The sequence below is a fragment of the Mycteria americana genome, chromosome Z (assembly GCF_035582795.1).
Source record: "Mycteria americana isolate JAX WOST 10 ecotype Jacksonville Zoo and Gardens chromosome Z, USCA_MyAme_1.0, whole genome shotgun sequence".
NCBI lineage: Eukaryota > Metazoa > Chordata > Aves > Ciconiiformes > Ciconiidae > Mycteria > Mycteria americana.
Window position 1 is genome coordinate 4,851,991 of NC_134396.1, and position 27,267 is coordinate 4,879,257.

General features: G+C 46.0%; 1 protein-coding gene across 2 annotated transcripts in view; it reads right to left on the minus strand.

Annotated features, from left to right (window-relative positions):
- The window catches only part of PDZD2 (PDZ domain containing 2), a 142,599-nt gene extending 115,545 nt beyond the window's left edge, over positions 1–27,054 (minus strand). Inside the window, exon 1 of one of the 2 annotated variants that reach the window (XM_075488263.1) lies at positions 26,304–27,054. In XM_075488263.1, coding sequence (XP_075344378.1) covers positions 26,304–26,782 — 479 coding nt within the window. In that variant the 5' untranslated portion in view covers positions 26,783–27,054. The remainder of the gene's footprint in view (positions 1–26,303) is intronic. The other variant, XM_075488264.1, reaches the window with a different exon arrangement.
- Between the last annotated feature and the right edge of the window lie 213 nt (positions 27,055–27,267).

The following is a 27,267-nucleotide window of genomic DNA, read 5'->3' on the forward strand; positions in this document are numbered from 1 at the left end:
GAAAATGGACCAGGACCTGTGCCAGCTTTTGGCTCAAGTGACAGGTGACTTCAGTCACTGATCACTATCAACATTGACGGAGCACTGCAGAAATGGCAACATTTTCCCTGAATCCTGGGTTAAGCTCTCACTCGTTTACTACATTTTGGCCTACAATAATGGAATTCCACTGTGTATTTTAACTGAATGTATTATTCCTCATTAGCAGTCTCAGGCTGTTACAAGTCTTTAGCCTAGCAAAACACCGAGTGTATTTACTCCAGAAGTGACAGCATTCCAACGACGAGCAAAATGTTTCCCGTCCATCAGGCAGAGCAGAGGTACCGAATCCTGCCCCGCAGGCTGCGCACCACCTCACAGGCAGCGCAGGCTTCCCTGCGAACCGAGCCTCTCTGCCGGAGTGACAGCTACCACGGGGCAAGGTCCGGAGGAGGAGGAAGCACAGGGAAGAAGAGGAGTGACAGGACTCTGAAGAAATGCGTCTCAGCCTACAGCGAATGAAAGCGCATGTGCACAGGTTTGTGTGTGAAGTCAGGGCATAGTCAGATTAACTCAAACTGCACTACTGTCCTTGCAGCCAGCATTTTCACAAGGATGGCTGTAGGCAGCTCCCCAGTTAAATCCTGTGAAGCATGCTTCAAGGGCTGCTCCCTTTCTGCTGTCCTTCGCGAACACACAGTACCCACAAAAGCATCCATTTCTACCCACACATGTCAAATGGGCTACCACCTCAAGTTCTCTGCAATCACAGCTCTACCAGGACTTAAATTAACTTACAAAACAAACCAGAGAGAACACAACTTGACTGTTGTATCCCAGGGCTAGAATGAGGGAGAGGGAAAAAACCCAACGCTCAAACCAGCCAACAACTCTTTACGCCAAACGAGCAATTTTATTAAGGAAATAACATCTGAACAAGACATGCTGCACACACACGCGTTCTGCAGCTGGAATCTCTTGTAGCTGATGCGTCTCTTGGTGATACGTAAGACAATAATTCAGCTCAGCCTTGGAGGGCTGGCGGTGGTGGCTCTGTGGCCGTAGAAGGTACAAAGCATAGTAAAAAGCTAGGTGCAGACTTCAGAAGATATACAGAGCAAATCTGCTGAGAAGCATCTTATTTTCCTCTGCAGTGGACTCTGTGGACATAACACGCTTTCAGAGACTCACCAATGTTCAGCCTCAAGGGAGAGGTTCTGGATGACGGGAGAGAAGCCCTGGGCCACCACCACCCACCAGAGGCTCTCCTCTTCACAGGGCTCCCTGCTGCCACACTGCCAGTGTAAGGGTGAACATCCCTGCATGCAAACAGGGGACACTCTGCACTAGGGCAGAAAAAACTAGTCTCCATAAGGAGGGCTATATGCACTTCAACTGAGCTCCAGACCCATCCCTTGGCAGGAAAAGATCCGTGGCAGTTCCATTCCTTGCAATTCAAAGAAAGGGATAGTGCTAGATAAATTAAAAAAAAAAAATGGTAGCACCCACACCACACCATGCTGTCTTTGTCAGTTCTTACCCTAAGCCCATGTGATTTATCATACTTTAAACAACAATAATGAAGCATTAAATGGCACTGACATACGTAGGTCTATTTGGCATTTGCTGGAATACACAGGACATCTACAGAGAAACAAGAGAGATCTTTGCAATTTCACATAACCTGCCAGCTTCAGAGACAGGCTGTTCTGAATACGTTACTGCTCTGCTCCCCCCAACAGCATCTCAAGGACTGATGACCAGTGTCAGAAACAAAGTCTGCCACCTTCTCTTTTCACTTTGGGGCATGGTGGGTAGATGCAGAAGCCTGGCTGTCACACGTAGGACAGGTACCCTGGTTCTACAGTCTGGTTAAGGCTCTTTTCCTCCTGTCTTTTGCACTTGAGGAAAGTTGTTCTCCACTAAAGACAGGGCTTACAGAAGATCGTCCACAAAGGAAGGATCCTGCTATCTCACTATGCTTGCAGAATAGGATTCCCTCTGCTTGCAGTGGAAGTCCATGCATAGTCATAAGTCTGCTAAATCACAGCAAGATCCTTCCATACTGCCACAGGTTTTCTATTTCAAGTGGATTAATAATTTGCAGGCAACACACTTTCCTGACCATGCAGAAAAATCATGACATAAAGGATATATCATTAACACATTTCCACCAAAAGATCACGCACAGAGATATATCAGGCAAGATGACTAACCCTTCCAGCAGATCCATGCACGGAATGAAATACTAAATTATGGTTTTCTAAATACCATGATAATATTTAGTCACTACGTCAAAAATCTTTCCAAGACATAAGAAAAACTAACATAAGAGACAGGCTCTCTTTCCCGGAAAAAAGTGAGGACCTAATTCCAACTCCAGTTGGAAGCTGGAGGTATCCTGCTGTAACAGGTCCCAAGATCACAGTTCAAGTTTAAGAAGAAGCCTTCATCACCCTTCTCACCTACCTTTTACCAGTACCATCCGGAGGCTTCCCATCTCTCCATCCCCCCCCATGAAGGGGGATCCTCTTTTTGAGCCAGGAGATGGAGCCAAAGAGACACTCCCTACCGTGAAGAAAGGGTGGGATGTGGGGGTAAAGAAATTTGGGTGGAAAACCTCAATTTCTACTGTCAAGGGTGCTACTATTAGTCTACTACTATCAGCCAGTATGAAATGGCAATCCATAATAATGTTTTAGGATGCAAGAGAAAGCTGCATATCTCACGAAACAGCTCTAGAAAAGTTAAGACACTACCCACCTGAGCCAGCAAACACCAGTTACTCTTCTTATTCAACAATTTGAGAACATTTTAGAATTAAAACCTTAGGACACATACTCGTTTCTAACAAACTTGCTGACCAGAGGTGTCAGTCATCAAAAGTACTGCTGGGAGAGAGATGAATTAACCTTTCTCATCAGAACTGCTGCTGCTCCAGACATTAATGCATGATATTTCTGAGCAGCGCAGGGTCCAGTTCAGATTGTGGATGCATTCATAAAACTTTGAGTTTTGTGAGCTGAATGGCACACACAGAGAGCGCACTGTTGTGCAACACAATACTTACAACGCTTCCCATCTGCACTCCATTTCAAAGCATATTTTACTTGTTAGCTTCATTTAGAAGGTCCCCCCAGTTCCGCTGCAAGAGAGGACCCTGCCAAAACGCAGGGCTGAGCAGAATCATTGAATTTGTATCAACATAAAGTAAGTATGAAATAAGAATTAAGAACGCCTATGCCCTACATGTACAAAACCCACTAAACACCAACAGACTTTTGTTTGCTTGAGGATTAGGAGATATTTAGAGAACATGACGGCTGTGGCACTTGAACGCCACCAAAAGCTCTCCTAACTGAAAGCCAGAAATCATGATAGATTTAGGAAGTGATAATTCAGCTCTATTTTTTGCATCCAGTTGGAAGACAATATATTTTCTTTATTAAAAGCCTTCAGTACGCAAGCTTGCCAAGCGAAGCTCCTCTGCAAGGCTTTCAGCAGCGCCTTCATTTTAAAAATCTGGTATTCATGTGTCCTACAGGAAAGCGTTTTGCGACTTGAGTTGTAAAGGTTTTCCCCAAACGAACTGTTCAGCGGTTTTGGACGGACTCCCGTCCCCACGGGAAAGCGTACCCTCATGCCAGACCGTAACTAAAGTTTCTGCCCAGCCCCGAGCCAGGAGCCCCCAGCCCGGGTTGGGGCCGTCCCGCACCCCTCGCCCCCGCGCCGCCCCGGACCCGACGACTGCCCAGCGCCGGCGGTGCGGCGGCGGGGCCGCGGCGCGTCCCGCGGGGCAGCCCCGGCACCCGCCGCCCGGCCGGACCCCCCCCCCCCCCCGCCGGGGCCGCCCGGCTGCCGCAGCGCGGTCCCCCCCCGGGGCCGCCGCGCACCCGCCCCGCTCCGCTCCGCTCCGGCCGCCGACACAACTTGCGGCTCCGGCCGCCGCGCCCCGCGCACCTCTCCGCCTCTCCCGTCCCTCCGCCGGGCTCAGCCTCCTCGCAGCAGCTGGCGGCCGCGGCTAATCCCCGCCGGCCGCCCCCCGCCGCCCGCTCATCCGCTTAATCACCTGCCGGCACCGAGCCGCGGAGCCGCTGCGCGCCGGCGGTGGCTGCTGCTGCCGCCGCCGCTGCCGGCAGGGAGGCACCTTCGGCGCCGCCGCCGCCGCCTCCCGGGCGCGGGGCGCGGCTGCAGGCGGCCACGCACGGCCCCCGCGCCGCCGCCCCGCCCCGCCCCGCTCCGCGCCCCGCCGCGCCCCGGCCTCCGCGCCGCGCAGGCGGGAAGGCGGGAAGGCGGAGAGGCGGACCGCGGGGCGGCTCGGAGCCCCCGGGGGCGCGCAGGGTCCCGCAAGCGCTGAGGCGGGCAGCGACCGCAGGCGCGCACAGCCGGGGACACCGCCGGAGTGTCCTCCCCCCCCGCCCGCTGCCTTGGCGCCAGCCCCGGCCCCTCGGCTCTGTCCCCCACCCCGGTGCCCGCCCCCTCCACGGCGCTCCCATGCACGAGCCGTCCCCGCCGGGGGGGGATGAGGCGGGCAGCCCTGCCCTGCCTGCGGGGACCTGAACAGGTCGCTGCTCCGGGCACGGTGTTTTTCCCTTCTACACGCTTGCTCCCTCCAAGCCACGCTCCCCTTGAAAGCCATCCCGCATGCTTTCCCCCCTTTGAAAACGTTTCTACTCGGGGCATCCAAATTAAGATCCCCGCTGCTGCCTCCACACAACAACCTGGGGTTGTTTTCTTCCCTGGAGCGTGGCCCAATGTGCCAAAGCCAAGGGCCTTTATCCCAGGCTGTCATTTAACATCTCACAGCCATTTTTCAGGTGTATGGCAGCCAATTCCCAGCAGGCCTCAGAGCCGTCAGGCTATACCCAATATTGCATTTTTTACTTCCAGAGCCTCAACGATACAACTGTGGTCACAGTCGTCTTTTGATGACAGCAGTTCTGGCCTTACACCAGGAACAACCCACCGCTGTAACTCTATTGAAAAAAAAAAAAAATATTGTATTTGCCCAAGGTGTGAGCAGGTCACGTTGTACTCAAGATAGACAAGGATGAAACTCTTCTACTGACTCCCATGCTGTATTCAAGCAGTCTTAAAAGCTTAGCTTTGCTCACAGGAGTCCTGGCTCTCACACATAGTACCTACCCTCCTGTTTTTCAGGATTTTCAGTGTGATTTTCAGCCTTCCAGGAGTTCAGAGGGAGACAGGAGTTCAGAGGGAGACAGAAGAGACTCTGAGCTTTGTTCCTTGGAGAAAAATGCATAGCCTGGTGTCAGTGCCTCAGCTCCCAGGCAGCACAGGTAGTTAATTAGGTGCCAAAATTGAACACACCAATAGTTGACATACCTAAAGCTAACCCAAAGGGAAGCTTTCAGTCCTTGGGATGTGCCTCTTTCTTGGGCTCAACGCTGCTAACCAGGAAATGCCTCCCTTCCAACCGTGATTCATGGCCTGACATCTCCTGAGAAAAAAACCTCATAAGCCCCTTCATTTAAAAAGCAGAGATCAGAATTTGAGCACAGTGGGAGGAGGGTGTGATGGCTGCATCCGTCCTCTGAGCAGCACAGGGGCTGGGGAGTTCATCCAGGATACGGACAGCAAGTTCAGCAGCCTCTGTGAAGAGGAGAGAAATGCGCAGCGGCATTATTTTCCTAGGAAAATAAGTAGCCTCCAGACAGCTCCTGCCTAAGCCCTCTCTGTCACCTCTTCTTTTAACTGTACTCCTCCGTTCAAAAGAGAATCCAAATTTCAGGACATTCACGTGGGAGGAGAGGTTGTCCTGAGTCCCTGCCCTAAAAACTGTTTGTGTTGTGCCCACGACCTGGTTATTATAATAATAGAAAAGGGTCTTGGAGCAGGAATCACACCCTGGGATGCCTCCTTTTGTCTCCCTAACTATTTAGGCTACAGTCATAAACAGAAAAGAGACCACAGGGGTTATCCTGCACAGTCTCCTATGATACTGGAAGTCCAGAAAAATCCATGAAATGTTTATCCTATGGGCCACAAAATATGACCTAACTTCCTATTAAAATGCAAAGTCCTGCCTGGTAAAATCTAGGCAAGAAGCAGCCAGAGGGTGTGAGAAGGTGGTTTCTCCTCCCAGCTGGCCTGAGGAGGCACAGCAGGGACAGAAACGGCATGGGGGGTCCCCGTGGGACAAGGAGACAGGCGAGCTGCTCACACCCAGGCAACACCAAAGACCCCTGGACAAGAGCACAGAAACAGGCTCCGGGGCGTCAGGAAAGTCCAAAACTGTTGGGCACTTCCCAGCTCGGTGACAGCTGCGCAGGGCTTTGCTAGGTGACCTCTATTTAGGAGCCAACATCCCATTGAAATTTTGGGGGATTTGGCCCTAAATCTTCTCAGCTCTTATTTTGGAGAATATTGATTGCATTTAGATATTTTATACACACACATGCAGCTGTGCATGTCAAAGTAATCTGTTGTGATATAAACCAAAACGGGATTTGAGTCATATGGTTTTTTACAGATAAAGCATTGATTTATAAACACGTAGAGCAAGTCTATCCAAAAGAAAACACCACATAATATGCAAACAACAAGAACTACTTAGACCAGACCATCTTCTACTGTCCCACAGAACAGGGCATCAAATTCCTTTCTAGCTTGAATTTCAGGAGTACGAAATCAAGGATGGAGAAAATTAAGAATGGAAAAACTGTGGACTGGTGAAACTATTTCAGGTTGCGGTCAAAAGAAGGATGCAGAAAAAACAGTCTGGTACTTAGTAAAGTTGCAGTTGCATCCCATGCCACTGCACAGGGAAAATGCTACATGGCATTTTTGGGACTACCGTTATTTTTGGTTCTTTACTCGTCATCTTCTTTGCACATGCAAGTTCTTGATTCACATTCAGAAAAACAACAACGAACACAAATCACCTCAGAGCCACACTCATACAAACTAAATGTCATTGAAATAAGCTCCACTAATGTGTTAGTATAAGAAGTTAACACTTCAAGGAAGCAACTGAGGAGAGTTCATAAGTGCTAGGTCTGTTCCCAAGTACCTAAAACTGCACTACATGTAAGCCTTATCTCAAACGTTACCTTCAGAAGCTGGAAGCACTAAAACATTTGTTCTTTACAACAGACACAGACATTTACATTCTCCCAACACTGCTGTGTCCTGGGCACCAGATGTCTGACACCCCTGACACACAACACACAGAGACAAAGTCAATTACATGGTACGTGTTCCCAGGATCCAAGACTTTTGTGGATCTGATGGGCAGCAAAATGAATATACAGATTTAAATGAAATTCCCCTGAAAACACAATAGGCATCTACATCCAGGACTGTATATAACCCAGAACAACAATACCATGTTCCATTTTTTCCTAAAAGAAAACAGCAAACTTCAGAACTCAGCCAGAAACCACAAAAATGACACAAAAGAGGGTTAACACTGCATAGGAGTCCAGCGCGCCAAGGCAGAGCCAAGGACTGCAAAGGCCACATTCTGCTCTCAGCCATGCCAGTGTAAATACAAAAATCCCTTCCCTGACCTCCGTGTGGATCTCCCCACAGTTTGCTCGGTCAATTCAGTGCATTCAGGCCATCGAGCTCCCTAAGTCTCTGCAAACACCACCTCCAGAAAGCCCCATTTCTGCACCACATGCTATTACACTATGAGATGAATGCTGCAGAGAAAACCTTTCCCTTACCGTTCCTTCTGCACACAAGCACAAAAAAAAAGTCATCTTTTTTTAAAAAATGCAAGTCTAATAGCTCCAACACACAACTACTATAAACAGCCCTGGAGAGCTGAATACCACAGCCCACAGCCAGCATCCCCCCAGAGCCACCCAGGGCTCAGCTAGGAGTTACACCCTCGTCCTTTCGTGCTGGCTGCAAACCCGCCGCAAGTTCATGGGGTGTACAGAAAAATGCCAATGACCAAAAAAATTCCAAACAGCTCCAGGTCTGGCTGAAAACACCCCAGCCCTTAATCTTCAGGGGGGTTTTATATGCAAATTGCAGGCAGACAGGCCCCTTGCAGCAAGAGCTATACTAGAATTATTTGTAAACACTCGCTTATTCCTCCCACCATACAAATAGTAGGAAATGAGATGTTTTTCAGTGATTTGGGGGGGGGGGGGGGCATGTCTGATGTCTTGTCCCTGTGTGTCAGCAAGCTCTTCAGCTGTGCTCCTTACTTACATGGGCTATAGTCAGAGATGTTTTCTCCTATTATAGAAAGCAGGGTTTCTTAGGCAAAATATGAAAAGCAAATCATAAGATTTGCAGTATTGAGAGCTGTTTGGAAATAGAACCTCTCAATTTTATTAATCTACTCATTTATCCATGATTATTATTTTTATAGCACTCAAAAGACAGTCAGTTATTTGTAATGAAAATACAGACATAGGGTCTTTGTCCCAGAGAGCGTACATTGTAATTCCCATGTTAAGGCTAATTGATGTTTAAAATACAAAAGCTCACTAGTCTTCAAACCAGAAATTTTAAGAAAATCTCTCCGGTGGACTGGGTTTTTTGTTTGTTTGCTTGGGGGTTTCCTTGCGGGGGGGTAAGGTAAGACTGACTGTATTGATAACCCTCTCCCTCGGCTCCCTGCAAGCCCTTTTCTGGAATACGTCTTCCAAATATACCCCATTAGCCAGAGGGTGAGCTCTATGGGCAGAGAGCTGTTTCTGAAACATTTATAATGTTTAGTAAGCAGCCATATTAGAGCTGACTTTATGCATTTACAGTTTATTTATAAGCTGATCATTTTGAAAATCATATACATGGAAAAATTCCCACTTTTGGAGAATATTCCATGAAACTCCAAACTGTGATGCAATGTATCTACATTTTATAGCTCTGACCTCACTTTTTATTTAATTTCTTTATGTGCTCATAGAATTTATTTAGAGGTTACTACAAATCTATAGGGGATAAAGCCTTCTCACTCAGCAGTTCTCTAATTTAGGTAAATATTACCAGAATAATACGATATCAATTAGTACCCAACAATGCAGATTTACATGGCATTAAGTATACTGTATTTAACTTCAAAATACAAAGCAGTAACTCAAGATTGGAGAGCAGAAAACAGATATAAGGAAATGTACTAGTACTGCTGAAATAAAACAGAGTAATAACCTAGAAATCACACGGTCTTAAAGCAATTTGCTTTTATCTGCTACATTTAACACCAGCTACAGTTATTAAAAGGAAAAAATCATCAAGCCATCTTTCACATCTCAATCCCTATTTACTGTTTGCATTTCTCTCGCTGATGTCCTCTGTTTAATTTTGATTTCTGTTCACTTAATACATTCACTTCTTTACAGTGTATGGCCCAGGTCTGAGACTTTATACAGGAACATGCATTTGCTCAAAACAATCTGTTATCACCAAGATTATTTTTTTTTCCAGGGTGGAAACACTTATGTAAGCTTGTTTTTAGAAATTATAACTTGGGGGCCAAATTTAGAATTTACATTACCCTTTAAAAACAAAAAAAAAGGCGAAAGGCCAGGTTTTAGCCTGCCTTGAATTCAAAGACTCCCAGCAAGACCTCCATCCACTACACAGAGCCAGACATTTTCTCCCAGATAATCTTTCAGGCACCGAGGCGAAATACTTCACAAAGATATAATACCTTACATTATGTACTTAGCCTTAGATCTCTATTTAAATTCCATTCTTTCCCTCCCCAAGGTGATGCCAGTTTTCTCTGCTCTTAACCTTTCTCCTATATTGCACAATTAAGACAAACTTTTTTTTTTGCAGTGTTGAAGACTATGTTCTTATTTTTCCTTACCCTGTTTGGTCCAAAGGTTACCATTTCACAAAGTATCCTAAGGACATCTTTACTACCAAGAAATATTTTGACAACAAGAACTATTTTTAACACAGCTAAGCTCTGCTGAGTGTAAAATGTTGCACGGGGTGCTCAGCAGCCTAGGGGAACACAGCTATCGATGGGGTTTGTTTTCTTTGCACGAGAACAGCAATCTGAATCTTCCAGCAACAAGGCTCTGCACACGCAGTACGCGATGTACGTCTCATTATAAACCTAAAGGGTCAACAGATACGGGAAAAATGTACTGAAGACCCGCCAGCTGCTAGCTAGAGGCAGCAAGGCACTGCTGCGGGTTGGGAGGGCTCTGCACACCTGCTACTGCCCATGTCTCACACTGGGATTTCCAAATCTACCAGAGAAGATTAAGTTGGCCAAGAGATCAACTACGCTATCAGGATCTGGCTGGCAATCTGCTCCAGGATGGTGCCTCCAGGTGCTCTCCCTGCCTTCCCCCACTTGCAGTATTGGAAGTGATTTAGATGTGACACAAAATGGGACAAGACCACACATCCCAGAAGAAGCACGAGGGAGATAAAGACAAGAGAGGGAAGGGCCAGAGGAGAGGAAGACTGGTGCCGGTTCCCAGCCCCAGCCACGACCTCAACTGCACGATGATGCTGGGACAGGGGAGCAAGGCCAGCCTCCCTGCTGCTGAAGGCTGCCAGGAGCACACCGACACTTAAACAGAACTCCATGGGGAGTAACGCAAGCTCTGGCATGATGCATTTTCAGAACAGCCAAGGGAACAGAGCATTTTACTCCTCTGCAAACACCCAGCAGGATGCTTAGGCACTACTTGCACTGCCAGCACCCCAGCTAGCGGGACTTGTGTGGCAGGTAGGGCTACACAAGCTCTCTGTTCAGGGGTTAACTCCCCCCTGGCAAATACACTGCCCGTATGTGCCTGCTTACCAGGATTTCCTATCAAAGCAACATTCTTCCCTTCTCTTTAACCACAAAAATAATGTAGGTTACAGCAGAGGCTGCCCCCTCCAGCAACCTGTGCTCCACCCTGGAGTCATTTTATATTATTCTCCCCAGTGTCCTAAACCAGGGCTGCAGAGATTGTTCCAAATGTGGCTTTCATTTTATGCTAGAATAGCCTCCATTAATGCAATACGCTGTGCTCCGTACCTTATGATATTCAAAGTAGAAGCCCAGATCTTGTTTGCTTTTAAAACATCACCAACCATCCTGCATTTTATCTGTGCATACTTCCTAGCGCGTGTCAGAACGTGCCATCCGCTCGCCACTTATTAATGTTTCAAGAGTCTTCCTTAAAACATACATGAGATTTAGGGAGCATTTTGTTCCAGGAGTCTTCTGACCGTTCTCTGCAGTCAGAGAGACTAGTTTTATTTCACAGACTGGATTTAATGTACAGAAACATACTGCATCTGTTTCCAAATATTTTCTTTCTAAAACTGTTATGAAAACCAGTGCCAAAACCAGTGCTCGTTTCTCTTTAAGGAGGAAACCTAATTTGGATTTCTTGATCCGGATCTTCTTAACACCCAGGCTCAACTCCGCTTGCTAAAGCAATCTACAGGCTCCAACTAATACAAATTTAATCGGCAAGGCTTCTTGTTTGGGCTGGATGGGTCCAGCATGTCTTTGTTATAGGCTCCACACCATGTATCAGTAGCATCTGGTTCTGATTGCAGATCTCAGGCATCGTGCTTATGGGCTCTGTGGGCAGGATCTTTCTTGGATTTCTGATCCGTTTTGGATTTTTCACTAGGATATCCCTGTATCTTGTTGGATCGGAGATTTATGACTGGTCCTTAGCTTCGTGTTAATTTTTTGGATCTGTGATGTTTTCTTAGGGACCAATCTGTGGCAGCTGACCGTATTTGAGAATATATCCTGCAGGTCCAACTCTCCTTTTACATGGTCATAAACCAAGAGCCACCTCTTTAGTTAATCGAGTTACCCTGGCGTAATGCTTACACATATGGAAATCAGGAACCACTCCTCTATCCCCAAATATTTGGGATTCACTTCCTTCCCCCTCAATGATTATGTAAAATGTTGGGGAAAAAAGTGAAGGCATTTTATAAGGGGTGAAAAATAATTTGCCTTTTGACTGTACCAAAAGAGAAGGGGTATTATGAACAACAAATGCTCTTCTGTGGTTTCAGGCTTTCATTTGGTAAGGTACCAAGCCTTCTTCCCAAGTCAGGAGCAGATTTTGCCATCAATTGAAAGAAAAAAAAATCAGGGCTTAGGAACTACACAGGAACATTTTGATCAACAGGCGCAATCTAAAGGTTAAAAGTTCCAATATGCAGCTGACCTGGGGAAAAATAAGAGTGACCGTATATTTAAAATTTAAATATTCAATCAAGCTATTTCTCCAGGACACAGTTTTCAGGCTACTTTGATGAATGCTGCCAAAAAAGCAGGCGGCAAAACGTGATCAAGATGGAAACCCTCAGCCTCACCTCTCGTTCACTTTTTTTGTCCTGTTCCCTGCACGAAGTTAGTCCTCAGAAGAGGAGTCTGGGGAACCCCAGAAACAGAAGTCCCCGGACAACATGAACAGCAGCACAAACCTGCTCCCTGTGTCCACACCTGAAACTCCCACACCGCTCCTGCACATGTCCCATGGGCTCCTTGACTGCCAAACTGGGGACCATAAAACAAGGGGGATGTGTGTGAAGTGAGCATGAGAGAGGCTTATGTTTGGGGGCTGGGGCAGGGGGATGCTCCCAGCATTACCAGACTGTTCCCAGTACGTGGCCATGCAGCCATGAGATGAATTAGGTGGTTATATTTAATCCTATTTTTATTTTCCTAACGTGCTCTTGATACGGATACTGGTTCCTCCTCAGCTCAGTTGCTTCCCAAGGAGCCTGTTTATACTTGCAAGGAAGTTCTCACCAAATACGAGTTGCATTGAACAGGAAACCATTTAATCACATTTTCCCCAATAAAGCCCCGAAGTGGCTCCTTTTTCCTCAATAAACACACATCCCACATCCAGAGCTGCCCTGCTAGGCTTTTGCACTGTTTCAGCTCTAAAAGACAACCTGGTGAGGGTATAATGTGCAAAGTTTTATGAACTGGAGCAATCGCTGCAAACAGAAAACTGGCAGCTCCAGCAGGCTTGGCTTTGGACCTTCTCACTTCACAATAAACCCCAAATACCATATCTGGAAATCAAACTTCAGCTGCATGTTGGCTGGAGCACCACGACAAAAACAAGGTTGTGTTTTTTCTTTCTCAAAGCCTGCACTAGGCACAGAAAAGGACAGTGTTTTGGCTTCAAGGCCTTGGAAAAACAGAATTCAGTTTTTCCATTCTGTCATTATTCTAGCAAAACCCTACAGGTAAAGAAGTCTCAGTTGTTTACACTGACGCCTCTTGGAGACACTTGGGAAGACTGGTTAATGGCTAAATTCATAACCAGGCAGGTATCTCATAAGCTAGGGCTTATTTGTATTGCTCAAATGTACTTCTGGAGAAACAGGTATTTCAAAGAATTTTAGCCATTATGAAGCTGCTCTGACTTTATAACCCTCCAACAGACAGGCAGGTACCTGGAAAGAAACACTCCACAGTAAAACGCAGCATTTAATAAAGTGCTTTTCCCCCGGAGACCTCAAGCACCTGCAGAAAGCGAGCTGCTGTCATCACCTCCCTGTCACCGGTGCCGTGACTTGTTCGCAGTGGGGGGAAAAGGCTTGACCAGGACCCAACACTTCCTAAGTCCACACGTGCTATCCATTAGGCTGTAGGACCCTGACAGGAGTTAGATACATAGCTCTAAGTCATATACAGTTTATGCAAACATAACTTACAAGTAAATGATTTAAAATAGAAGCACGCAGAAGAGAAATGGAAGGTAAAGCAGGCAACCAGCACAGGCTCGCTGCAGAAAGCAACATGAACTCCAAGCAAGCAGCAGATGCCACTAATTTGTGAAGAAGGCAAAACTTTACATGGAATTTAAACTAGTTCTTTACATTGGGTTCATGCTGGATTCTTACACCAGCTTATGACTCAGTATATTGCAAGGTATATAACATTTTTGAATCTAAACGGGATCTTGACTTGGCTTCACCAAGCCACGCGTGATTCCTCTAATGTAGTACATGGCCAGTGGGTCCCAAGTGCACTGCTGCGCATATTGAAGATTATATAAAAAGGGAGAATATGCCTCCTCATACTCTTTAATACTATTATTGATACTATCATTAAATGTGAGAATATTCTCGAGGCTGGGTAAACCTCAGGGAGTATGGGAGCTGACACCTGGACTCAGGATTGGTTTCCTTGGTTATTAGAGCTGGCTGAACTGTTATAACAGATAATGATATCTAATTTAATTACATATTAGACAAAACACTTTTGATTATTATTCAGCCAGCCGGAATTAATGAATTTCTAAGTCCTTCTTCCATCCTAAATTTTTCCTACCCTCTTGTCTTTTACCTCTTTTGTTTTCAAGCTCTTCTGAAATCCACCTCTCTCAAGACAGACATTTACTTCTCTACTAACTTGCATGATTTTTTTTTAATGATGATGCCCCTTAAACTCATTTCTCCAGTTTATAATTTGATTCTTGGGTCATCAGAGAAAGCATTTGAGTCACAAAATAATTCTAACGAAGCACTGAGATTCTGCCTTTCTCATACACTATTTAAAACAGAGTCCATTTAAAGGCAGAGCCCTGCAGTAAACCCTTGTTGACTTTGAATTCCACACACCAGCCATTAACTTCTGATCCATTTGGCATCCATACACTTTTTTTTAACTATTATTATTTCTTTCTCCACAGCATAACTGGTGAATTATTGAAATCAGATTTTTTTTAACCACATAGTTCATCCTGATGGAATTGGCTAGTTTACTAAATAATTTTCTGCTCTGCTGTATATACCGCTTACTTTCCGAATGCAGGCAATGATTGAAAAACAGATCAGAGAGGAGACAATTTTGTGTATTGCTGGGTCAGATACGGAGTGGCGGGAGGAAATTTGGAAGGCAGCTTCCCCACTTCCATGGAGGCAAATGGGAAGCAATTCCACCGAAGCCCACAGTGTTGTCAGAGACCTCAGGCACAGCTTTGTTTTTCTCTGCAAGAAAGCTGCGCTTCAGACCGCTTGCCAGCAAGGATGGCAGAGAGAGCGAGCAGGAGGAGATGAAGTCATGAACCCTTGGTGGTTCCTCCAGTACCTGCAGCCACGCAAGCGTGACATTCCCAGGGCTACCCACGTACGGAGATCCCAGCTCAGGGTGAATCAACTTCCCCGCACACCTACAGCCCCAAACATAGCTCCTTCCAGCCGAAGGCAAAGAATAATCCCCTGTGATTAAGCATTAAGCTGTCAGATACCTTAGAGCCAGCAAGATCCAAACGTGAGCCCTAAACCAAGGTGGTGATGAATATACAGTTCAAACCCGAAGCTATTCATCAGATCCATGCAGCATGAGAAATGAAATTAAGAATATTTAGTTGCCACTAGTGTCTCTAAAAATTTTTCCCAGCAACTTCAAATGTACAAACTCCTTATCATATTCTGTTAAGACATGGTTTAAGAGAAAGTCCTGCCTGGCCAGCAGCAGTAATTAAAAAGCAGTTCTCACCTATTTAACTGGTAAAGGCTACGGAAGAGCTGTGTCCTCAGATTTTTTTTAGCGCTCCTATTACTCAAAAGTAGAGGGCAAATCCCGCTTTGCTACCCAATGCCTGCTGGCTTTGAAGCCAATGCAACTATTGCTCTTTTTATTCACAGGCCCTTGTTTTCAAATAGAGCCCTTTTGGGAATAAGTGTTTTACTTGAATTAATTGCTTTTCCTGTTTGGGGAAAAACAAACAAACAGGTTTATTCATTTAGAGAACTTGGCAACTGCAGAGTGCCCATTACTTTTTTGGAAGAGGTATTTTACAAAGAATGTTAACCCACAAATTCAGTAAACATGTGGGATTTGCAAGTTAATCCAATAAGGCCATTATGGTGATGCTCCAGAGGACTAGTCACCATCAGGAGGGGAAAGGAGACTAATTCTAAAAGGATTTCCCTAAAGCCATTTTCATGGTGGGAAGTCAAGAGCAAATTTCCCTTTTAGTACTGTTGGTTTGGGGGAAGGGAGGAAGATAATGATAGAGACAACAAAAAAGAAGTTTGTGCCCATGTAAGCATGTTTTAAATTATACATCTGAGCTTTAAGGAAAACAAAACAGCCTTTATCCATATTTGTGATTTTTTACACTACAGTGACTGAAAATAGGAGACAATATCCCTTAAGTTCAATTATGAAAGTCCAGAGCAGCCACTTTTGATTCATGCTAATTTTAGCAGCTGTTTATGTGGATAATTAATTTGAAAATTGTACTGTTACTAACATCCATCAAACAAGAAATACAGTTAATGAGTTTGGGAATACCTAAATTCTTAGGGAAGTAAGCAGTAACACAAAACCCTTCTGTTTCCTAGGTCCTGTGGACTGCTTAGACTTGCTATTTAGATTTATCCTCTGCACTGAAGTTCCAGCTACCAACATAAACTACAGCAACTGGTAACTTCATTCTCAGAAGACTGGATTATAATCTCTTTTACAATAGTTTAAATAAGGAGTAGTTGCTGAAAGTGCTTGTAGCTGCACAGGTATAAGAGAGAGTCAGGTCTTCAGGAGCAGTTCCCTCTCTGCATTCCAGCATAGGCAAATCTGCCCAAATCTGCCCACATATTTCTGTGCTCCTTAAAGGGATTAGCTACTGCACTGAACAAGCCCAAGAAACAATCAGAGTAATTATATTACATATATACACATCCTAAAAACCACATAAAGGAACACTTTTCACTGCTGTCTTATGAATTCTTAGATAAGGCAGGCTAAATTCCCGGTTGACATAGCCCAAAAATTGCTTAAAATATTTATATGACATTGCCCTCTAGAGGAAACCGAGAAAAATCTGTGTTTTAATAGAACTGTTCTACAGATGAAAATATGAAACGTCGTTTTCAGCAGAACAATTAGTGTGTTTGTTAGAAACCATTTTCAGTGAGAACGTCACACACCGGTTTGCCTCCATTTATCATCCGTCAGATTTCAAGAAGGAATTCCCCAACCTCTAGCCCATTCTCCTCATCTGGGCTCTGTGTTCATTTAGATGATACCACAAAGTTTACCGCTTACCACATGTCTGTGTTTTTCTCTTCACTACCAGAACAAAAATAGCCCAGGTTATGAAAATTGGCAAGCACTTGGTAATTCTTCAGTTATCATGGCACAAAGATCCACTGGTCAATGTGTATGAGGATGATGAGGAGGACACCACTGACTTTTGTTTCATCGAATAGTTACTCTGCTAGCCTGAACCCATTCCAATGATCAAGTAACGGACTAGGAAAACACAGTCAAAACGATTGCTCTATTAATCAATTCTTCATTGTGCCAGGGTTTTTTTAGAAGATCATCCAGTTATCTATAATACCTACTATAGAGAAGGGAAAAAACCAGACCACCTTTTTAAACAATAGAAAAAGAGTCTTAGGCATCAGCAGAAACAATAATCTCCTTCAGTCACATTTCAACAATTCCGTTGCATTTTGAAAAAGCTTGAATCCATTTTCCATCTACCTCTGTTTTCTCACAGTCTTGGTAAAGAGCCTTTAGTCTGGCTGGGCTTCCTGAGTCTTGGGTGCTCTAGGGTGAAGTTTGCTGCTAATAATCACATTTGCCCTACTCTTGCCCTGTCTTTGTAGGTACAAGTCTTCCTGAGCTGCCCCAAACCTTCTGGCAGTGCCTGCCACTTATCTTTTCACTGGTTCTGGTCTGTTAAAAGCGTTTCCCTTGGGAGGCCCAGATGATCTTGCTGAGCGTCATACATTTCATTCAGAGACAGCAGCAAGAACGGTGAGTGATGCTGCAGAGCCTGCGATTGATATGTAAGTCCTTCCCATCTTAGCCTACATCTGATAGAAAGGAGACAGAAAACTAAGTTTCAAGGAGCATGTGATACTGCTCGGAGCTGGAGGCAAGTGTCACATCAGATAAGAAAAGCAATGAGTTTTCCATGGGAAAAAAAAGCCCAGCCCCAAAGCCATCCACCGCAGCGGCTGTCTCTGGAGTTACATACCTGCCTCTCTGCTGATCACACCTACGTTTCTTGTATTTATCCCCTCACTTATGTCCGTAGATGGCAGGTTCATGCTGACAAGCCGTCTCTCCAAGGCTGATGTCAAGCACAGCCTCTGCCTGTGGAACCGTCTCCTGTTCCTCATCTTTCAACCCTACCCACTCCTGTCCCTTCCAAGCCAGGCCTGATTCCCAGAGACGGGATAAGTGGGTTTTAAGCTGCCGCCACTGTTAATGCTTTTAGCTCTGGAGCTCCGTCATGGCTCAGTCCTAGTGCATCTTCCAGGACAGCAACCATCACACCCAAAGGTACATGAGGTTGGCAAGAAGATATGAGCATCGCCTCCTTGCAGAGCAGCCCTGAAACCCTTCTGAGAATGGGAACGCTGCTCACTTAACCCAATGCTATGAGAAAAAAACATTGCAATGAAGACTGGAGACGCTGTGCCTTTCCAGGACTCATGGCACATCAGTCAGTACGGATGGGAAAGGACAACCTGCCATGTCTCTCGCTGCAACCCAGTAGCCTGGCACCTGTTGCCTCCTCCTCCTCCTGCAGCTGCCCAGTGCTCCTGTCTCACAGAAATCAGTCTTTAGCCCACAACCTGCTTTGTGCAAAACTTTGGACTCCCAGAGTATGAAAAGAAATTAACATTTACAGATTAGAAGAGACACTGTGAATGACTGCACATTGCAAATTGGTGTGTAAGGGCACAAATGTTACAGAAAGAGCAAGAATAATGGGCACAAAACGTTCCTTGCTCGTGTTTTTGAACATCTCTATTTTTAATTATTGATGGCTAAAACACTGTTCTGTGCTAGCAAATGCACTGCTGGAGAGGCTGTGAAAATAACTGCTTCTGTGGCTGAAGGCCTCACCTGCTCCTTGGCTGGGTGGTGGAAAAAAGTGACCCTATTTTGCACATTCCAGCAGTTTGCCAATTAGTTAAGTTCTGCTGCATCCTGACTGTGCTTCCAGATGACCTGAGAGCATGGGATACTTGCTGTGTGCCAGGCTGAAAATCCCACTCAGGGTGGAAAAGGGCTCTTGCTGGCACTTTGGCGCCAGGGATAAATGACTAGGCACGAGGCTGATTCACCAAACCAGGCTGTTCCCACAGTAGATGAGTGGGAAGGGCAGAGCTCCCTCCCAGACAGTGGGCTTGTTCTCTTGTAATTACAGCACGGTCAGAACAGCAAATTAAATGGAGATGCACAGCCATACATTTGGCAACGAGGTACAGCCTTCTAAGCAGAGCTTTCACAGCTCAATGGAACAAAACAAAAGCACACAAAAAAAGTTCAGGGCAACCCACTCTTAACCTCTGAAGCTTTTACACCTCCTAAGGCAACACCACCAACCTCTGTCCAAGTCTTTTCAAGCCTGATGCAATCCCTCTGAAAAGAAAGTGTGCAGAGCCAGGACTGAGGAGCATTTGCTACAGATCGCCCTGGGGATGTTGCCTAATTATACATGTATGCCCTCTGGGGATTGTGCTGTCTACTGAGAGAGGCCAGCTCTGTTATTCAGTGGCAACAGTGTGTAGAAGGCAATGACGAGCATATTGCTCCCCAAATTTTGGGAAAAACATGCAAACACATACAGGACATGAGCCATTTAAATCAGTGGGAGTCCTTCCATCATCCTGTATGGGTTTTAGATAAAACTGAGCTGAGCGAGAAGATAAATAAGATGCAAAGTTGAGGAGGACGAGGGGTTGGGAAAGCCTGTTGAGGAGGCAGTTGTAGTGGTGGGATGCTGCAAATGACCATCGCTACAAGGGAATGGGTTTTGCCTCCGCAGAGGCTGGGCTCGGTGCGGGGAGGTTGAGAGGGAAGGCAGGAACTGGAGGGTGTGGAGGGGAAACTGAGCGAACCCATGCTCAGATTAATAAAGCAAAGAGGACAAACAAGCTAAATGATCTCTGCTGAGTCTGGGGCTTAGTGATCTGCTTAAGTCTTTGGCTCTTGAGAGAGGATTTGGGATAAAACTAATTTCTTCAGAGCAATTTATTTCTCAACACGTGTGGCTAAGTCTGCTCATACCTTTCCTGAAGACATAAAAGAAGGGAAGAAAACAATCTCTTTCTTAGTCCTGTTATATTTTCAGGGGGAATTAATATCCACTATCAGCATAAAATACAGCAGCCATGCGTCAGAGTGGCTCCATGCTCCAGCATACAAGACTTCAGGAGCACAGTGAGACTTACTCTGTGTCTGAGAAATGTTAGACATCCATAGGATTCCTCTGATTTTGCACAGGTTGAGCACACATTCCCTGTCTCCCCGCTTGCAGCAGCTCAACTGGAGGAGAAAACCCTCAGCCAAAATCCCTATGTGCTGCTTATTTTCCATCCTCGGGACTCACACGCCAGGCAGCTCGGAGGGCATGTCAGCATACACTTCCCATCCGCGCCCGTGATAACGAGCCCCAGGTCTCAGCCTCTGTGCCCTGATTCATCACTTAGCAGCATGAAGATGGGTAATATGATATAAAAAAGGAAACTAATTCAACTCCACAATAGGTTGGGGGTATTTTTTAGGTCAGTTATGAGAAATTTATTCCCTGAGATTGTATTTGGAGGCTGCAGTCTCCAGGACCACTGCGTTTGTTTTTCTCTGTGTAGTCAGTGCTGTTAATATTTTAACAAGGAGCTCCCACAGAAATGTTTGCCCCTTGGCCAAGGGCAAAGGGCCAGGATACATTTCCATTTGTTTTCCTATTAAAACAAAAATATTTTCTTATGAACATAACTAAGAGAAGGCCCTACTAACACCAGGCAAAGCAGCTGCTTATACTGAGCAGCACTTTGTGTTGGCAGCACTTTTGCTTTAGGAAGGAGGTGAGGAAACACAGTAAAACAGAGCAATCGATCCATGCAATCTGACGTGCCTGGGAGGTGGGGGTGTGGTGAGACAAAGCTTTCTGCAATGACCAGGGATAGTTTTCTTGGGGTGATTTTTCCCTAAGAGAAAGGATGTATAAAGGAGATTGCTCTGCCAGGTGGAAAATAAATCCACAATACTTCCAGGGAAACACTAGCCCATCATAGGCACAGAAACCTGAAAACCTCCCCTTCCACCGTAACACAGGCATTCATACATCCTAATGCCCGACCCTACTAAAGAATGGATTTGTTACCAAAAACTTAAACTGAGGGCTGCAGCTGATGAGCAGTGGGAGCACAGCCCTTGCTCCCCATTCCCACAGCATGCCATCCCCACACATCAGTCAGAGCACCTGGAAGTGTTTTGAACACACTGCAGAGATACACGGTGCTAGAAAATCCTGCGGATGCTCCACAGACAACCACGGCTGCCAGCGTGGGGACAAAGTGGCCATGGCAAGGACAGCCAGCCTCCTGCAGTGGCAGTGTCTCACCACAGCGTGGCAGGAAGCAGTGCCCCACGGAAAATGCAAAATTGGAGCATTGCACCTTGATATCAAAGAGCGACCACATTCGGGGGGGGGGGGGGGAGTTCTTCCCAGCAAGAAAATCTTTCTATTGCAGGGGCAAAGCAGTTTATGATAAAAAATCATTCAGCTCAAACTTCTGAGGAAGGGGGAGCTCAATAAAAAGTGCCTTGAAAGGTGTGCTCTTCTGAAACATCAGTTTTCAAACCACACTGTCAGATTTTTGCGCAGCTCTACTCAGATGCAGCAAAGGTCCCATCCCCTCAGCAGATGTACTGCTCTGCATTTCCTTTCATGCAGGGCTCCCAACAAGGGGGAAAGAAGATCACCCTCCTGAAGACCACTGTTCAGAGCAGAATTTTACTCTGAATAGAGGCAGGGACTGCATATTGGCTTTCCAGCACCAGCGAAGACTGTTTTGATACAGAGCCTCAAGATTTCATCCAGCTGAGCACAGGACTGTTATTGACTGCCGCAGGCAAGCAGCACAAAGTGCGCTGCACATTTTGAGACCTGTAATTTGGTTAGCTGTTCAGTATTGTGCTCTGTAATCAGCTGCTAGCACTTACAGAGAAGCAGAACTCCATATGTCCGTATTCAGAATGTCCATATATCACACAACTACTAATAGCATTGACCTGTTTGGAGGACTAGGATGTCATCTTCATACTTCCAGCTATCCTGGAGCATGTAGATGTGATGTGCCGTAGCACCAAGCACTCCGGAAAGACCTTGGCTCTGCTGGAAACCCCCAACTTCAGGTAAGGTCAAAGCTTTGCCTTCAGGAGTGGCACTTGAAGCTCGCTCTCCATCTGATTCCTGACAGTCTTTCTCAGCATCTCTGAAAATAAACTGATCTCTCTGACATTCGGCATGCCATACCTTGTGGTAGGGAGGAGTCCTAGCAACTTCCCCAGGACATTGGCTGAAGAGGAGAGACTAAGAAAATGCTGTGCAAAGGTATGGCTGTCAAAATAGTTCTCTGTTCGTTTTTTGGAAGCAACTCCAGGTTGTGGGTTAAAAAGAAGCCAGCCAGTTCTCTGACTGTATTCCCACACGTGGCAATGTTTGGTCATTTTTGGCAATGAGGAACATGATATTTTGAAGCAGTGGTTGGGTTTCCTCAATGACAAAATTATAATAATATCTCATGTTTATACCACACTGTCATCACTTGTAATGTATCTTACTCTGCTTTCTTCAAAAACAATTTGAATTTGGAAATCTATTCAGCACTGATTTTAAAGATTAGATGTATATGGTAGCTGTGTCCAAGCACTGCAGCTATGCTTGATGAAATTCATAATTAAATATTTCAAACTGAATGATATTCATGACAAAATAATTCTTTTGCAATCCTCCCAGGACTTGCTCAATGAAGCCCCATTCAGTCATGCTCAAGAAATGAAGGATTCATCTGTCATCTGCAGGAATACTAACAGCCTCCCTCCCGTAAATGAGTAATAGCCCAAAATGAGAGGAGTAGTTCCAAAATACATAGGAAGTTGTTGTCTGGGGGAACATAACCCATGTGTTTTGGAGATACAGTTGTATAGACAGAAGATAAATAAACATGCAGAGTTTTGACTAACCTTTATTCAGTACTCCAATACAGCTCATTTCCCTGCAATTGTGTTTGATAGACACATACAATTTGCTAACTCTGAAGAGAGCAATAATTTTCCCTCAGTCACTAACATCACCAAAAATGCCACCACCTACATCATTCCTCTCTAATGTAATAATACCCTGTTAAGCAAAGAGCTTTCATGATTATATTACTGCATAATGTTTCTGTAAATGAAAAGAAAGAAAAAAAAAAAAAGAAACAAGCTCAGCAATAATCAACCTGTTTCTGCTGTTTACATGGCAATCAGGTGGAATTTAAATAAATACCTTTTCTTTAAAGAAGTCAGATTCAGCTTCCCTAGCAGGGAGGGACAGATGAGTGATACCCACAGCCAGCTTCTCTGAGAAGTGGTGTGCTGCTCTTCTGCGCTGTGTCTGACCCCATCACCGCTCTGACACCCGAGGACCTGTAGGCACAGGACCTACACCAGGCAGGTGCTGAAAGAGCACAATCTGTCCAGGGCTGCCCAATCTACTATGGCTCCAGCCGTCTGCCCCTATATCCTCTAGAGGCTGACCACATCCATAGGAGAGCCAGCAAAAGGGACCGTGTGCCCCTACCTCTCCTCTCCCATTGTCCAGTGTATTAGCTTAGCTCCTTGGAAATTGTCCAGTGTATTAGCTTAGCTCCTTGGAACAGGGAGGGTTTGCATGGGGGGATGGAGCTGGAGGTGAGGTGACATGAAGCCCAGGGTATGTGAGCACACTTCTGCCAACACTGCTGCAGAGGTGGTAACGCCCAGGAAAGTGGCAGAGTCATGAGACCCTCATGCCAAATTCCCCAGTTACGGAAATAAATCAGGAGATTCCCTAAAACACCAGTGTGGACAACATGCTCACCAGGCAAGATGAGGCTGCCCTGGCACACTTGGCGTGCAAGGAATAAACATGCAAGCAGTGATTTGCTTGCCCAGTCCAGCCTGGTGCTACAGGAGCTAAGGCAGTATTTTAATTTAACTGACCATGAGCAGGCTACACTGAGTACATCACACTGCAAATCACAGCACTCACACCCCTTTGTATCGACCTGGAAGAGTTTCTCACCCAGCCAGAGAATAATTAGGCAGACAGAAATTGAGCCAGGACTACTATTCAGTGTACTGTCCTGCCCCAGCACCTTGAAGAGCCAAGGAGAAAGGGCTCTGCTACTGCCACCGTAGCAGCAATATGGAAGTACTCCAGGAAAGCTTCTTCTTTGAAACAGTCTTCCCAGAAGGCAAGCTGACGTTGCCTTTCAGCCTATTATAAACCTGGACGGAATTATGTCTCTTCTGAGCACCCCAATGGAGAAACCTACTGAAGGACTCTCAAAGCATCCTGGAGCAGACCAGATGAACAAGGTGGTAACATGGGCTGGAGCTACCAGCCAGCTCCCTGAGAGGCAAAACCAAGCACTCCAAACTGAGAGCATCCTCAAGGTCCCAAACTGTCATCCATCAACATCACCCTTGTCAAATAGCAGTTAACAGTAAGTTAGGCAAGGTTGCTTTGGATGCTGAAAATAAATCAGGTTTTGACTAAGAGATGTCCTAAATTTTGGCCTAAATTGGGTGTAGAATATTCTAAAACAGGATCTTATGAACAACAACACTGGCCCCACACCACCAAACTCTGCCTTCATAATGGCCAAAAAAAAATCTCAACTAAGGAAAATGGAGCACTTGGTTCTCATTAGCAGCAGTCACAGCTTGCTGGTCTAATAACAGAGCTTTCCAAAAGGAACAAGCCCAAAATGAAGCCTTCAGGGATAGGATAAAAAGAACAGATATCCAAACATTTTGGACTCCATTGGGTATTATCTTTAATTTTGCATTAATAAAAAGATAACACTATTGCTGGCCACTGCAATTCCCTTGGATTTTAGGAACAGAGACATCTGGCAAAGGGGAAACAGCAAACTAACTGCTTTCTGCCACAAAGTCTCTTAAATTTGGGGATGCCACTGATTGATACTGCCACAGTACCAATATTTATACACTCATTGAATTACAGGCTTGAAATTACAGAGAGTTGTTATCACACCTGCAAAACCACAGCTAGATTGACCTGCCCAGCACCCACAGATCGAGGAGTCACTACTTTTATTCTGCCATGTGGCGGAATTGGGAGTGACGGTCACCCCAAACCGCTGCTGCACTCACTGCCTGTTGGGAGCAAAGGCCATACACTTTGCAGGATTATAACTTGCAAGTGTTACCCCCTGAGGCCGCTGTGGCTTTGCAAGCCTGACAACTAGAGCAGCAGATAAATAACCAATGAGTCTTCCTATCAATGCTATATTCTCACTGGACGAATCTGTAAAGATTCACTTCTTTTTTTTTTTTTTTTTTTTTCAGTACCCAGCTTATTTCAGTTAAAACTTGTTATTTGCCTCTGTTGCAAATCACACTTGCTGCAGCACTTTCTCAGCTGGTCTAAAATGGCATATTACTCTCAAGGCCCATAAAACGTGCTGGATTACCCAGGCTGCAGATCAACAGAGTTTCCTTTTAAAGAAGGGCTACTTCACTAGCATTTTGTTTCCAAAACTGTCCATCCCTAAGATGACCGCCCTTTGGCAAGAGGGGGAGGATTTCATGCCCTCTGGTACGTTGCAACCTCAGGTATGAATAACTTTTGCATCCTCATCTTTAGCAGAGAAAGGTCTTTGCCTTTGCAAAGGGAAATGTGAGCAAGTCTGCTGGTCCACAAAAAGCAAAGCTGGGCCAATAACTGATGTTACAGCATGCAGCAGCTGAAATAAAAAAGCAAGAATAATCTATATCATTGCAAGAACCTTCGTTTCTGATTTGAACTATTAAAGGTTTCAATTTTTCTGGGACAGGAGACAGCAAAAGAGAGCAAATGCAATAAAATCAAAGGGAATTTATTAAAATGAAGTTGTTCCAATCTGGAAAACACAAAAATGTCTTGCTTTGAAAAAGTCTTAGACAACATTTAGCTGTCAAAAAAGCTTCGCTCAACTCAAATCATTCAACAAAAATAAGATGCACCTGTAAAAAAATCTTCCAGTGCTGCTGAGTCTGTGTTCATTTTTACTTAAAAGAACAGTTTTATCCAAACTCAGGAAGACTCCTGTTTTAGTGGAGACCCTTCAATGCTTATGACGTACTATTTTTTGACACAATGACCCCTCAAAATTTTCCAGTGGATGTGTGAGTAGCAGATGTAGGCTAATTATTGATTTGCTTTTGTTACTTATTTTCTACAGACCTTAAGAAGGAACCCAGACCTCTCTGAGGGGCTGGAAAGCAGAGGTCAAAACGTCCGCTCTCGGACATAAATCAGTACCGACCACAACCTGCACCACACGCTGCAAGAGGCGGCTGCTGGCAGCTGCTCTTCCACCCTTACCTCGCACCGGTGACGTCCACGCCAACCATCAACTGGCCGTTCAGAGAAAGGATCTCGTCTTTCAGGCGCACTCTCCCGCACTTCCCGGCCGGGCTGTTTTTCTTCAAATCTGTCACCCAGATGCACCCGACATCGAGCACCGGCCCCTTATGCCCTTTCCTCTTCTTCCCTCCCCAACGCTTCTCCCCGTAGTCCCCCAGAGCAGGGATGTTCCCAAAGCTCAACCCGAGAACCTCGGGTTTTCGCATCTCCTGGGCCAGGTACATGGTGCAGATCTCCGTATCCGAAGTTCCGCAGCTCCCTGGCTGCAGTTTGTTCTCATCCACAGAGAAGTTGAGCTGTATGTACTCACTCAGCTTCTGGACAGCCGAGCGGCAGAGCTGCTGCTCGGTGCCCTCGGCCCCCTCCCGACGGCTGTTCTGTAGCCACTGGCACAGGAGGGGGAGGAAGACCCCTGCGTTGTCCTGCGTGATGGGCATCGCTGTCCCTGTGCATCCCCTCACGGCAGCAGCCCCAGCCCCAGTTGGCTCCCCGGACCTTGGCTCCGCCGCCCGCTGCAGCCCCCTGCAGCCCCCGGGGCCATGGTGGAGTGGGGCTGCAGATCCAAAGCAAGTCCCATCTGATCTCACGGGGATGTTTTTTGGGCTCCAACTGACCAAAAGCACAGTCAAGGCAGGATGTTTGGTGTGAACACGCCGCAGCCGGCCCCACGGAAATGTTGGTGGATGAAGCGGTGGGGAGCGTCTGTGGCTGTCCGGGTACGCCTGCCGTCAGGGTCTCCACTCCGCTGGGAGCGACGTCTCCTTCCCACCACGGTCACCACACCGTCTCGTCCTGCAAGGGGGAAACAGCGTGGTTAGAAGTGCCAAAAACACTGCAGGCGTCCAACAGCCCCAGCCCAGCACCCTGCCAGGGGCAGGAGCCCGAAGCCGGGCTTGCACGGCCGGAGCTGCTCTCCTTCTGC